Genomic DNA, 15132 nt, shown 5'->3' on the forward strand with positions numbered 1-15132 from the left:
AAATTGTAAGCATGCACACTCATTAATAAATTAAAACACTTCTTTAATTATAATCCTAAATAACTAACTAATAAACATAACCAGTACTTTTAAATCTGGTTCTAAATTCCCATTAATGGTAAACACTGCCTCAAGCATAAATACTTTTAATTATTCCATACGTTATATTCCATTAGCAGGTTGTTTCCACAATTTATCACTCAACATTGAAATCCTCCCCTTACAAATGTTTACATTGGTTACCCACTCTTCAGTGAAAATTAGTTTTCTACCACAAATTTATTTATAACACAACCAATTAAGCAGCTTCCTCAGTTAATTTTAAAAAATTAGTTACTCCCTGATATCTATATTATAAAGTAGAATGTGAGGGGTATGTATGTATGTATGTATGTATGTTACTTATAGACATCAAAACCGCTTGACCAATCTTGATAAAACTAGGCAGGAATGTTCCTTGGGTACCAACTTAGACCGTAGTGTATGCATTGTAGCCCTAAAACAAACTTAAGACCCTCAAAAAAAATAAAGTTGTCCGACTCTATTACAGCTATAGTATTTTATGGATCTAGGCCATGTCTACAATGTTGACATAAGAAAAGATAGGAAGGATTTAGACCTAGATCTAATTTTAAGAAATACACTTTGCGCAGATAGTTTTTTACTTTGACACATGAAAAGACAAAAGAAGATTCATTGATTTCATTATATAATAAAATTAACCTTCAATTTTGTGTTTCAAAAGCATTTTTTACATTAATTAGTTCCTTATATCTGTGATTACAGATTTCCTGACGAACATTCTTTCATTAGACAATTCCGTAATGAATCGCGTACTAAATATTTATTCGTTTAATTGTTTACTTTATAATCCCATCCCTAGATCTAAAACTCTAATTCAACTCTAAGATGATAAAAATTCTCTTCGAACAGATAGTTTTATACTTTAACACATAAACATATTAATTAAAGTCCATTCATTTCATATTTTGATCAAATAAACATTCAAATTTGGTTTTCTAAAGCTACATTCGTTTACGAAAGCTGCGAAGCCGAGTTGATATAGGCCTAGATCTATATTCATTCATGAATCGCGTACTAAACATTATTTCGTTTAATTGTTCACTTTATAATCCCATTCATTTAACAAAGCTATCGCTCTTTTCGTTTTTAATAGATAAGAATGTATCGACTTCCTTCGGGTAAACCCATTTTCTCAAAACTAATTTTATTTTCGTAGCGAAACAGAAATAACGTGAAAGGATCATTAGCTACGTTTAACATACATCTAAATCCAATCCACTAGATTATTCAAAAGCAAATGTTTTAATTTTAAAAAATGGATTTAAGCCTATTAGCTATTTCGATTTGATAGCTTCATTCACACTATTTTTACATTGACACATTTGCTTTACTTATTACATTATTATTTCGTTTAATTGTTTACAAAACACTCTCAGTGACTATATCGAAAGTAATGCGCAAATAAAGACCCGCGGGTCGCGGGTAACATATGTCTAGTTAATAATAAAGTATTATCCTAGGCCCAGATCAACTTAAACAATGGAACCAAAGTTTACAGTCTGATTAAAAAAAAAAGTCTCAAGCTATTATTTTTAAAGAAAGAAACAAATGGAAAGAATACCATATAATTAATTGTGAAACAACTTTTTAATTTTCAAATAACATTTGCAATTTTCTTTACATATTTCTTTTATTGCAAATATTAAAAGTTTTCATAATTATGACAACAAATGCAAGGAAATGTAAACAAGAATATGTATATATATTCAAGAAAATGCCTATTGCTAGATTTATTTTTTTCAGTTACACATTTCTCAAATATTTTTTTTCTTAGAAAAATACTTTAAAAAAAAAGTAGTAAATTGATCCGCAATAAGATTTAATATTTAAAAAAAAATGAACAAATTGAATTTACATACAATGCATGTAAATGTAAAGTAATTTACATGTATAATTATGTACACAAATCTGAAATGTCTAAAATGTGTAAGACATTAGAAAGAAGATGTAATAAATATGATACAATTTAATTGTTATAAAAAAAAGTTTACTAAAACAAATTACTGAAAATCATATTTATGATTTTTTTAAAACAAAATAAGCGCTCATTTGAATATTTTTAATTTGAAACACAAAAAACATCCAATAAGTTTTTGTTTTTATTACAAAACATTTGAACTTGTTTTTAATAAGTTTTTTCTTTTTTTAAATACTGTTCCAAAAAGCTATTGATTAAACTCAAATTGTTAGCATTAGGGCCTATAATAGTTTATTTTAGAGTAGCCACTTTATGACATAATACACATGATACAAGGCTATCAAAAGTCATCGATGGTCTGATCTATGTGAATACCTCTTTCTGCCATGGCTTTCTTCTTACGTTCTTGCTCTGCCTCTCTTTCCAACTGCTGTTCTCTCTGTAGTTCCAATATAGTGTCAATGTTGACTTGTTCCAAAGGAAGATTGTGTTCATTTTCAAGATCCTGTTAAAAAAAAAAAATTACAATTCACAAAGACAAAAGAAACTTTTATACTTTAAGGCTCAAGCATGTTGATATGTAGAGCAAAAATGCACCCAAAACCGGATCTTTGAGAAATGCTGTTTTATTTAGTTTTGAGAGTTGTAGCTGCAAGTTTTTAGCACTAACTTAATTCTTTCTCTCCGTAATTATTTACCATAATCTGGTGGAATCAATGCTGGTATCGTCAGTTAGGAGAGAAAGAGTTAAACAATGAACTATGAAAATGACTGATAACTACTGACTGCTATCAATAACTAATGACCCCAATATTTTGCTTCATTTTCTTTTTATAGTCTCCAAAGAGATTTTTCTAGATGCTAACACTATCTTGACTTTTTTTTCTTTAAACTTTCTTTGGAATATTTTATTCCCACTGACCAGTACCAGCGCATTTGTGAACAGGACACAATCCAGATCTTCCAGACCAACATCTATCCCTAATTGATCCTGATTAACATGGTTGCTAGATGAGATGTGCAGTTGAGCGTGACAATAATCCTCTTAATTGATAGATGCCTTGTTTGTGCAAAGTTTGGCGGTTTTCTTTGAATGAGTTTTAGAACTGGAATTAGATTTAGTTTTACTCAGTTGAAGAGTGAATGAGTCAATGATACAGATTTCTTCAATATTAATTAACTTATGATTCAGGGCAATATTTAAATAACTCACTTCTCCATCAAACAATTTCTTAACTTTCAAGTAGAGCACCAAGAAGTTTACTTTCATTGACATTTATACTTTTTATCTAGGAGTCAAATTTGTATCTAGTATTTTTAAAAAGGGTTTGAGGTTACACGTTTGTTAAAAGCACTAAAATAATTTAAATTATTAATATCATCTAGTTCAATACAATCTACACAAATGTTAACTTAATCTGACAAAAAAAGCATGCTTAGTTAGCTAAACAACCTTTTATTTGTCAACACTGGTAGATTTGTTAAAATTGTATAGCACTAAAGAAAACACACTTACTACTTCTCCAAGTAACACAACATTTTCTCCACGAACAATAAAGATGCCCCGAGGAATATCTCCATACTTTTTGCCAACATGAATCCTTTCAATAGTACGGTGCAGAACTAAATTGGCTTAAAACAAATGTGTAAACATTTTAGAATTGCATGCACTATTTGAGAGTATTGCTAAACAGATTAAAATGTCCTAACACCATTTCAGCTAAGCAAACACAGAAAGAATTTTCAAAAAAATATTGGATCATTGTATTGTAACAGTTCAATCATTTAATTCTTTTTAAAATTATTTTGATTTTAAAAATGTCAAGACGAAGTAGGTCAAACATAAGAAGAAAAAAAAAAAAAAAAAAATATTGAAACTTGAAGTTGACTAAAGTAAGTATCTAATAGATTAGTTACAAAACAGAATAATACCTTTATATGAGGTATTAGCTAAATGTAAATTTGAAATAACTTTACTTACCAAACTGGTCAATAGTTCTTAAATAACCAATGAGCGTTCGCCCATCTCTTAGAACCACTAATAATTTTTCTGAAACAAAGTAAAAAGTAATTTATTTAAAAAGTTTATATAAAAAAAAATTTAACAAGTTTCTTTTGGAGACCTAAAAATCAAAATATTTACAGTAAGTGTTATAGACCAATGAATAGATCATCTGTCTTCATTATTTCCAATAGATCCATGAGCACAAGACTTGGGAATGGCCTAAAACTCAACACTCACATTCCAATTAAAAATAATTCAAAATCTAATTCATGACATTCTCTCTACGATGGTCATAAAAATACTCTTTTAAATGAGAAGCTACACAAATTCGTTAGGTTAGATTAGTATGAATTTGATTCATTTATGAAATTTTTTCAAATGTGTTCAACTGCAATGAAAGGACCATTCTTCCGATGAACAGCTGCCAAGATATACCTTATTTAGAGCTTGAATTGAAAGCTAGCTCGATGAACAGCTGCCAAGATATACCTTATTTAGAGCTTGAATTGAAAGCTAGCTCGATGAACAGCTGCCAAGATATACCTTATTTAGAGCTTGAATTGAAAGCTAGCTCGATGAACAGCTGCCAAGATATACCTTATTTAGAGCTTGAATTGAAAGCTAGCTCGATGAACAGCTGCCAAGATATACCTTATTTAGAGCTTGAATTGAAAGTTAGCTATCTCTACTTTTCTTTTTTTATACTTAGTTTAAAACTTGAAATCCTATTTCTTTGGAAATTCTATTCAGGTTTGTTTTTCCCTTGTTGGAACTCCCAAATGAGTAAGGACAGGAAGGACTACTTTTCCATAGAGCCCTGTTAGAGCTGTATGGAATAGTGCTTCCTCTCTTTATACTCTCCTGGTAGGTGTGCTGTAACCTAATCCCTCCCCAGTCAGCAGCTGTTCTTAGCAGGATATCAAGACAGAGGCAAGTTCATTATTTTACATAGTCCAGCCAGCTTTTCTTTGGATGACCCTTTCTTTATGCTCCTTTCACTGTGCCTTGAAGTATGACTTAAAACAGTGAGTCACGTCTTACAATATGACCAAACCAACTTAGTTTTGTCTCTTCACAGTATTGAGGAGTTCTTCAAAGTGTTGACTATTAACAGTACTTTACTCTCAAAGGCTTGAATTCTTCTTTCAGCTTCAGCGTTCAGTGTCCAACTTTCACAACCATACAGGAGTAATGTTTTGTTTGATTACATCTTCTGTTTAGTGATTTGCTCTGACATGTTTAACCTTCACTAAGGTCAATCTTGTTGAATATGTTTCTTTAGAAAAGAAGATTATTATGTCCATGCCCAAACCTCCTGCAGACAGCGGGCAGGGTTTGAACCAGGGGCTATCAAGACCATAATCCAAAACACATTATAAAGATACCACATGACAAGACAGTCTTGAGATAGTATGCAGCCTTATATAAAAATAACTTATCTTATTCTAGCCTTAAAATTTAATTTTAAAACACTCTATAAATATATATATGATATAAATATAATATATCATGTTCAGGTGGAGGTAACAACTACTTAGAACTTCCAACTGAATGCATGCGAAAGGCCAACATGAAATGAGACAAACAAATATGTTAATGATTCATGAAGAGGATCCATCTATAAATAACTAAGTCCAAAAACTTCTCGATTATCAAACTTGAGTCTTGATTGCCTTCAAAAGCGCAAATTTATGAACTGTTTGTATTTCATATCTAACTATAGTTTCTTTTTATTATTACGATGTTATTGTCGCTATGTAAAACCCACACACTAAATAAACAAAAATGAATCCTAACTTGTATACATGTGCTAAATTCCTTTTATTGCAACCTATATATCCTAACAATAGATATGTAGAGCTAGACCTAGAATCTATAAAAAAAAAAAGGGAACAATAACAAACTTACTATCAATTTCTTCAACCAAGCTTGCAGTGCCTGGTAAATAATTCATTGTGTTTCAACTGTTTCCAATGAAACTCAAGTCAACTGAATCAGTGAATGTCTGGGTGTGGAATAAAAACACAGCCAAAACATAAATATGGTATAGTGATATTCTGAGTCAAAGACTCAATCTGACTTACGACAGCAGGTCAAAGTATATGACTATCAGTAGATCATCTATAAGTAAGACTAGGAAAAAAAAAGGTTCTAATTAATAGTTTCTAGATTCTAGAGAGATGAGTCAAGTCAGTCAAGATGATGATATTATAATTTAAGTAAGATATTAAACAATTATTATTGAGACTAGAATTATAACTATAGATACTAGATCTAGATCTAAACAGATTCAAGAATAGTTGAGTAGTCAAAATAGAATTTTAAATTAAGAATATTAACTTTTAAAATTAGATTTAAGAATATATATAATATATTATTATTAGACTCTATTTATAGTTAATTTTTGTGACTTTTAAAAAACAACTTGAGTCTAAAGTAGAGACATCTCAATCTATATATTTAATTTTGTAAAATCTAAATTCTATATTGCTAGTGTACTCAGTAAACTTAATACACTGCCTCTATACCAGTGTTTCTCAAACTTTTTTGTCTGGCGGCACAGTAAAAAACTAAAAAACTTTCGCGGCACACCATGAAGAGCAACAGTTGTTTCATAATAAAAAGAAAAAAAGATTTTACCTGTTTTTAAGTATTACATTTAATGTGAAGGTTGTGCCTGTTTTTGAGAGCAAATGCGATCTAATTGAGGCTCCAGAGTCAACAAACAAACTCGCATTTCATCGTCTATTGTAAGAAGTCTCTTTCTTTTCTTAGACTTGATTTCAGTCAGTGCTAAAAATCCAAACTCACAAAACCATGAAGATGCAAATGGAAGAATTATTTTGATTGCTTTTAAACTGATAGCAGGATACAACTTGTTGATTGAAATCCAAAACACATCCAGGCTTTTCTCAGCAAAACTTGACTTTAGAACTGCATCGTTTTTTAAATCAATGAGCTGCTCTGCTTCTTCAGTTGTCAGATTTGTAGCTTCATTGTTTCCAAATGGATAGCTGACCCATCCATAATCATTACTTCCAACTGTTGGAAATGATTCCTGCAATGCTGACTGCAGGTGTTTCAAAGTGTCCAGAATTTTGGGGGTGATTTCTTTATTTGAAGCACACTCATTGTAAGTAGGAAAGCAGTTGAAAACTCCTTTCGAGATCTTACTTTGCCACAAAGGTAATTTTTCACCAAATGACTTCAGTTTTGAGGATGCAGTGATGATTGTTTCGATGGTCCTTGAAGACTTTAATTCAATGAAGACCTTAACCCACCAGATCTCGTCATGAATAGAAAATCCAAAGTATTTTTTTTTCAGCCTCCAAGAATGAAATCAGCTCAGCCTTGAGTTGGACGACACGCTTTAACACTTTCTCCCTGGAGAGCCAACGAACGTTGGTGTGATACAGGAGACATTTGTAGTCTGAATCCATTGCTTCACAAAGCTCTGAGAAAAGTCAGGATACAAGCGGTCGAGATTTGATGAAGTTTACAACTTCAATCACTTGATCCAGAGCAGACATCAAATCTTTCGGCAAAGATTTGAAGGCAAGAGCTTCTCTGTGGATCATGCAGTGAACAACTAATACATTTGGATTTTCTTGACGCACAAGAGTGACGAATCCTTTTCTATTCACCCGCATGGAAGGACAGCCATCGGTGCAAACACTGACACAGTTTTTCCACTGTAGTTTGAATAGCAAAATGTTTTCGTTCACCACTTTGAAAATATCTTCGCCTTTGGTTGTAGTTGGTAAGTCTTTGCAAAATAAGAATTCGTTGGCACATTTTTCATCCTTTATGAACCGAATAAAAGCTAGCAGCTGGGCTTTGCCGCTAACGTCAGCAGATTCATCAACTTGACGAGAACACAGCAGAGAAACTTCATCGTCAGTCACGTCGAAGTGTTCGCAGATTTGATCTTGTAAATCTGACGATAAGTCTTCAATTCTGCGCGAGATAGTATCATTTGACAAAGGAATTTTTAAAAACTTTTTTGGCGGCATCGGGTCCAAGGATAAACTTTGCTAAAGATGGAGCAATGACTGATTCAGCCTCTGTGTGTGCTTTCTTGCGTTTTGCTAATAGCTGAGCAACCTTATAACTTGCAATCAATCCCTTTTTTGGCAGCTTAGGTAGTTCGTAAGTTTCTTAGCTTGTTTATTTTGTTGAGCCCTGATGTTTTCCAAGTATTCCTACGGTTGCGCTTCTACAGCTGGATGTTTTGTTTCCAAGTGTCTCTTCAATTTGATTGGAACAAGCACCTCATTCGACAGAGTTGCATTGCAGATCATACAGAAAGGCAATGGAGAATCTTCAGGTCCAGAAGATATGAAACCATATCCGATGTAGTCTTCTTTGTACCTTCGTTTGGTTCTTTGCTTTTCATTTAACGCTTTCGCAGTTTCATTCTTGCTAACATATTTCTCCATGGATAACAATGAATAATGCGAATTGATAATTTGTTATGATTAGCATACACATAAATAATTATGTTAAATAATTAATGCGAATTGATAATTTGTTATGATTAGCATACACATAAATAATTAACATGAAACACATCGCTTATTATTATCGCTACCAATTCAAGAACTGCTGTGCGTCTGCTAAGGTGGCCTACATTTGAGTCATTATAATAATATATGTATAGTGGACAATTCCATAACCTGAAGAGCCTGAAACCTCCCGCGGCACACCTGCAAATCTTTGGCGGCACACAGTTTGAGAAACACTGCTCTATACTCTATAGTAATCGGCTATAGTGCTATAGGCCTACTCTAGACTATAAATTAAGATCTAGAGTCTAGAACCCTGTCCCTAGCCACCTAGATTGTAGTCGCCCTAGACCTAGATAGATTTTATAGAAGATGTATATATATAATATAAATATTTAATTATTATTATAACTAATATAATACGTATTAGTTTATTAGATATAGATATCTACATTTATATATAAATTATAATAGATCTAGAATAAGGGTCTAATACTCTAATATTAGTCTTTAGAAGTCTAGTGACTAGTATATCTATAATCATATAATTATAATATAATCTAGACAAACTAGAATTTAACTATAGATCTATTATCTAATATTAAATGTCTCATACTCAACTGAGAAATAGAATAGATCTATAAATATAATTTCTAAAGAATATATAATTTAATAATAAATAAAATAATAAAATGTACTAATTACTAATGATATGCAGTGGCGTAACTAAGGGGGGGGGGGGATGGGTGGGGATAATTTTAAAATCCCCCTGGGCCCCCACCTAGGGGGGGCCCCCACCAAATGGGTGTCCGAAATTTATTTGTAAATACATAAATTAATATATTTGATTGACAAATAGTGTCAACGGGTGTCTTTTTTTCAACATTTATGGATTAAATTTATCACAAAGACTAGATCTAGGTCTATCAGTACGTTGACTTTGTTGACATTTTAAAAATATTTTTTTCCCACAGAGATCAAATTTTTTTAAAAACATTAGTCCTACATTTTAAACTTTGTTGCCACGAATAAAACTGCATGATATACAGCGAATTCCAGGTATCTTGTTACCTTTACAAATAATAGAGCTAAATGGCAAGTATTATATGGCTACACTAATTAACCTTGAAGCAAAATTTACAGAATCGAGTATAACAGATCTAAAAGTTATTCTTAATAATGCTAAAATTGTCCATTATTCGGGTTTGGCGTCTAGAATTTCAGAATTAAACTTCACTCTCGAGTTATTACCCCTTTATTCATCTTTCCTCTATTCAATGGAAACTCTCTTTTTATTTCCATCTAATCCTTTTGCTTTCACACAAAACATAAATAAAAAATAATGACGTAATATATAATATTAACACATCCTTCCTTTTGAAGTTATTATCACACCCTTCCTTTTCAAGTTCTTAAGAGTGATATCTACTAGCAGGGCCGGCCCTAGCATTTGTGGGGCCCTATGCGAAACGGATCGCGCGGGCCTAGTCTGGGTAGGAATAAGCATAATGTCAAAATTATTTTTTTTTTATTAGAAAATAGGCCTACTTTCGTCTATGTAATAAATTTTTATCAAATGAAAGCTCGCAATACCGAATACCGCTAACTCAGGCCACTTCCATTATGTCATGTGAGAGATCATTCTCAAAGATCAAGTTCATCAAAAACTATTTCAGGAGCACAATGACGCAAGAAAGGCTTATCATAATTTTAATGTCAGTGAAGTTACAAATACTAGAAAGTATTGATGTAGTTGATGTTATAGATGTCTTTGCTGCACAGAATGCACGACGTGAAGCAATATCAATTTAGATTTGTCACTTCTGCAATATTTAACTAATAAACAACGGTATTATTCATTAAGAGTCTTGATGATTACTTTTTGTTAAGTTTACTGATATATTGAACCAATTTTTTTTAGTGGCTTATTTATTTTTGCGTACATTATCTCATGTCATATGTCGAATGTCAAAATGCAAGGGGCCCCTAAAGAGGTCAATCCCCCCGGGCCCCCAAATCCCTAGTTACGCCCCTGATGATATGTCAGTAATGTCTAATGTCTAAGTAAACTAAGTATACTAGACTCTATTACTATTATCTATCTTATCTTATATAATACAGACGTTAGTTCAAAAAAGATGATTACGTCCTACGCGTCATGCATTTAGTCATACATATTAATAACCAATGACTTAAATTCTGCCAAGTCACTGGTTTTCCTGGCTAGCTCAGGCAACCCATTCCATGCTCTAACTCTAATAGCACTAGGGAAGAAGGAGTATTTGCACACATTTGTCCTAGCATATTATTATTATAGCTGCTACTTTCATGCTTATAGCATGCTCAGAGCGCTTTTGGTCCAATCTTATTTGTGGACCAGTGGGGGGGAGGGGGTATCTAGGAGTTGGTTTTCCGTGCTGCCTTTAGGCGCTCAGTAAACACAACTCTGCCCAAATCAGGTTTCGAACCTAGAGCCCCCTTCTAGGTAGCCAAGCCAAGTTCAAGTGCACTTGGCCTCTCGACCATGCTTTCCACACTAGCTTCCACGCTATGGGACAAGGAATGTGCTTTATCTTTGTGTCTTTCAGATCTATAGATCTAGTGTCTAGATTATCATTATATAGAATCTTTAGAATTCTAAAAATTTACATCTGTATGTTTAAGTCAAATTAAGGTAAGTGTATGGTTAACTTATACTACTTATAGGCCTAAAAAATAAATACTTATTTATAGTATACTTAACGGTTAAATACCTTGCCTATACTGCTGCATACTGGCTATAGATTAGATATATAGTCATAGTACCTAGATCTATTATTCTTATATATGAATTTAGGAAATTTAGGCACCGGATATTTAGGCACCACGTATTTACGGATATTTAGGCACCGGATATTTAGGCACCCGGAAATTTAGGCACCGGATAATTAGGCACTTTTTGACAAGGCGGAAAATTAGGCACCGGATAATTAGGCACTCTTTAATTAGCGACCTTAATTTTGAAAGTAGTTTTAAAATGTTAACGTATATGTTATCCTTAGGCTATGGGCTATCGGTGACGTTATAAAAAAATAGCAACTATAACGATTCTAGCTAAAGAAAAGTTGAAACAAAATGGGAAAAAATGACAATCATGAGAATGTGTGGAAACAAAAGACTCCTGAGTATATAATATAGACATCACAGGATTCAGGGGAGGGTTGGTAGAGATGATACTCCGCTCATTGCTTCCGTCCATCACCAACCACTAAGGTTGACTGGTGAGTCTTTTTAAATTGATGATTATGCAAATTGTGTAAATATTTAGTTACTAATGTAAATACTTAGGATTAAAAAGTATTATAAAATATTGTTATTATGTCGGGGAGTGTTGGTGATAAATATAATCGCAATCGCCCTCTGCTTGTGGAAAAGGGAGGGGTCGTACTCTTAAAATGGGATGGGCGGGGCGAGGGGCGCACACACTCTCACTTAAATGAGTGGATTTCTCGCAGGTAGATGTAAACTTAGTCGTAAAAGTTACGTAGTGAATCTGAAGGCTACACACTGGACTAAAGGGTATGGAAACACAAAGGTGTTCAAATGGAAGTCTGGGGATTATATTTTAGAGGCCTTCCAAAAACTTTGGTAGACACATTTCTGTTAAAACCATCATAATAATAAGAACAGTAATAAAAATAATAATATATATAAGGGAAATGAAGATAGTTAAATTTCATTGGCAGTTTTGAAAGTTAGGGAAACGAGTGTTTTTTTTTTTTTTTTTTTTTAATATGTGTGTGTGTGTGTGTTTAATAATGAGTGTATGAAACCTTTTTTGTTGTTTTTTTTTTTTTTCATTCTGAAGAAAAAAATAATTGTATAAGGTAGGCCTACTGAACACAAAAGGAATGGAGGAATCATACCTTCTCGACAATTGTAGTAAATATATTTGGTTTATGATAGAGAAGGTGGGGTTAAATTGGAACATCAACAATCTTCTATAAGCAGAATAAGTATTAATAAGAGACCAATATTCCAAAAAAAAATTATATTTAAATTTTTAACTCATCTGTCTTTTCCATAAACTTTTTTTAAATTTTCAAAACATTATATTTTATCGTAATTTCTAGCCGTTTTGCGATTTCCATTGCTATTTATATAAATATTATATTACATAAATTTACATATAGGCCTATATTCAATAAAAGTTAATTACCACATTTGAAGGACGTAACACACCTATACACTCACACAATAGATCTTCCTAAAGGGGTTACCCATTAACAATATAAAAGAAGGAGTGTTGATAATAGATATTAATGGTATTATAAAAAATGTATACTACTTTAGTTTATCAACATATTTAATTCCTATAAGTAACGCGCGCAAATCCACCCTGCTCATTTCAATTCCCACTATAAGAAGACAATTTTCTCCAGACTTCCATTTTAGCAGTTATGTTCAATGCTGTACCCTGCCCTGTACTCCAGTGTGTAGCCTTGAGACTCATTGCGTCATTTTCACGACCTAGTTCAACATCTACCCGCCACAAATCCTCTCCTTTAGTGGGAGTGCGTAAAGGGGGATGGGCTAAGGTCAGGAAGCAATGAGAAGAGAATCAACTCTACCTCCCCTTCCCTGAATACTGTGAGGTCTATATTTTATAATGACTATTAATCCGGAGTTATTTTTTTCCACACATTCTCACGATTGTCATTTTTTTCCTCGTTTTGTCAGTTTTTCTTTTATATCATGAAAATTCAGTTAGAATCGTTATAAATGCTATTTTTTTGATAACGTCACCAATAGCCCATAGCCTAAGGATAACATATACGTTAACATTTTAAAACTACTTTCAAAATTAAGGTCGCTAATTAAAGAGTGCCTAATTATCCGGTGCCTAATTTTCCGCCTTGTCAAAAAGTGCCTAATTATCCGGTGCCTAAATTTCCGGGTGCCTAATTATCCGGGTGCCTAAATTTCCGGGTGCCTAAATATCCGGTGCCTAAATTTCCAGATACCCTTATATATAATTATAATAATAATCATTTTATTTATAAAGCGCTGTTAACAAAGAAAATGTAGGCTCAAGGCGCTGTAACAACATTACAAACAAAAACACGAGAGCTAAAATGACAGTTTAATCTAAAAAAGTTTTAAACAGAAAGGTCTTAATGTTCTTCTTAATACACCAGCTCTACTGATCATGATTCTAGAATATTCTAATTCTAGATCTAGATCTATATACATAGAGTCTAGTTTTTTTTTTTTATAGATCTAGAATTTAGTAGAATCTAGATTTAGATCATACTAAGATTATTATTATAAGAATCATAGAGTATGTAGACGTTAGACATTGTTAATGTTATGATTAATATGATTGTATCATTGTAGTGTAAGTCTAGAGTTAGTAGAATCTAGATCTAGAGTAGATCTAAATACGAGGTTGAGGTTGGTCATTCATATGATAAACAACCTATAGGCGACTATAGCCACTATTAGTGACTATTACTATAGGCTATGCTGGCCTATGACTATCACTGACTATGCCTATCATCTATGCTACTATTTAACTATTCTACTACTAGAATCTATAGCCGTAGTAGTCGAGTAGTATCTAATAGCCTATTTTAACTATTTACCTAGAGACCTAGATCTATAATTTAGGACATCTGTAAGTAAAAAATCTTTGCTTATCTAATTCTAGACAAGTAGAGTTGCCTACGATATCTAGATCTAGAAGTCTATAGTATTACGTAGATCTCTAGATCTTCTATAGTACAATTGTAGTCTATAGAATAGATCTACTCATCTACTCTATAGATTAAATTGTTATATTGTCGGCTAATCAGTTCAGTTAGTGGAACTCTTATAAAATAGAAACCTCAAAATTGCTAAATAGCGTTAAGAAAAATCATTAGGGATCATCCACTTATTGGGTGTAAAAAGAAACAAGTATTAGGGTTTCACTTCAAAAATCACAAAATACATAGAAGTTTTAGAAAAAACAGAACATTGTCAACTTATCTCATAATTACATTGTTGGAAAAGTAGTAGTTACAATTGTTCTCTAAGTAATGTAAACAAGATTGAGAAATTTAATAAAATACTCTGAAAGACACAAAGATAAAGGCACATTCCTCGTCCCGTATGCTAGGACAAATTTGTACAAATACTCCTTCTTCCCTAGTGCTATTAGAGCATGGAATGGGTTGCCTGAGCTAGCCAGGAAAACCAGTGACTTGGCAGAATTTAAGTCATTGGTTAATATGCATGACTAAATGCATGACGCGTAGGACGTAATCATCTTCTTTTTTGAAGTAACGTCTGTATTATATAAGATAAGAGAATACCCCAAAAGAATATTGTAATGTCAATAGGGCTATTTAACGAAAAAAAAAAGAAGTAAATAACAAAAACATATGTTTAAACAAACACACACATAGTGTGGAAAGAGGATGAGGGAATGGGGTGGGGTGAGTGGGGACAGAGAGAATATGAACTTTATATGAAAAGTGCTTTTTCTATGATAAATATATATTATGGTCCAAGGTTAGAATTATGCCTACCATCATTCTTACATATGCCGCAAAGCCTGCAAGAGATTTCTCAGATATATCTTCAGATTGTAATTTGCT

At 32.5% G+C, this 15132-nt stretch overlaps 1 protein-coding gene across 2 annotated transcripts; it reads right to left on the reverse strand.

Annotated features, from left to right (window-relative positions):
- Window positions 1–1737: 1737 nt before the first annotated feature.
- On the reverse strand, window positions 1738–14368 carry LOC106061419 (U6 snRNA-associated Sm-like protein LSm1). Of its 2 annotated transcripts, none has more exons than XM_056044257.1 (5): window positions 14145–14368; window positions 5916–6012; window positions 3984–4052; window positions 3519–3634; window positions 1738–2507 (listed from the first exon to the last, which is right to left on the reverse strand). In XM_056044257.1, the coding sequence occupies exons 2-5, from the start codon at window positions 5959–5961 to the stop codon at window positions 2343–2345; spliced, it is 396 nt and encodes a 131-aa protein (XP_055900232.1). In that variant the 5' UTR covers window positions 5962–6012; window positions 14145–14368; the 3' UTR covers window positions 1738–2342. The 2 variants fall into 2 exon arrangements, with proteins under 2 accessions (XP_055900232.1, XP_055900237.1); XM_056044262.1 differs by having other exon boundaries at window positions 14137–14368.
- Window positions 14369–15132: the final 764 nt, after the last annotated feature.

Source organism: Biomphalaria glabrata, chromosome 1, assembly GCF_947242115.1.
Source record: "Biomphalaria glabrata chromosome 1, xgBioGlab47.1, whole genome shotgun sequence".
In the NCBI taxonomy this organism is placed as follows: domain Eukaryota; kingdom Metazoa; phylum Mollusca; class Gastropoda; family Planorbidae; genus Biomphalaria; species Biomphalaria glabrata.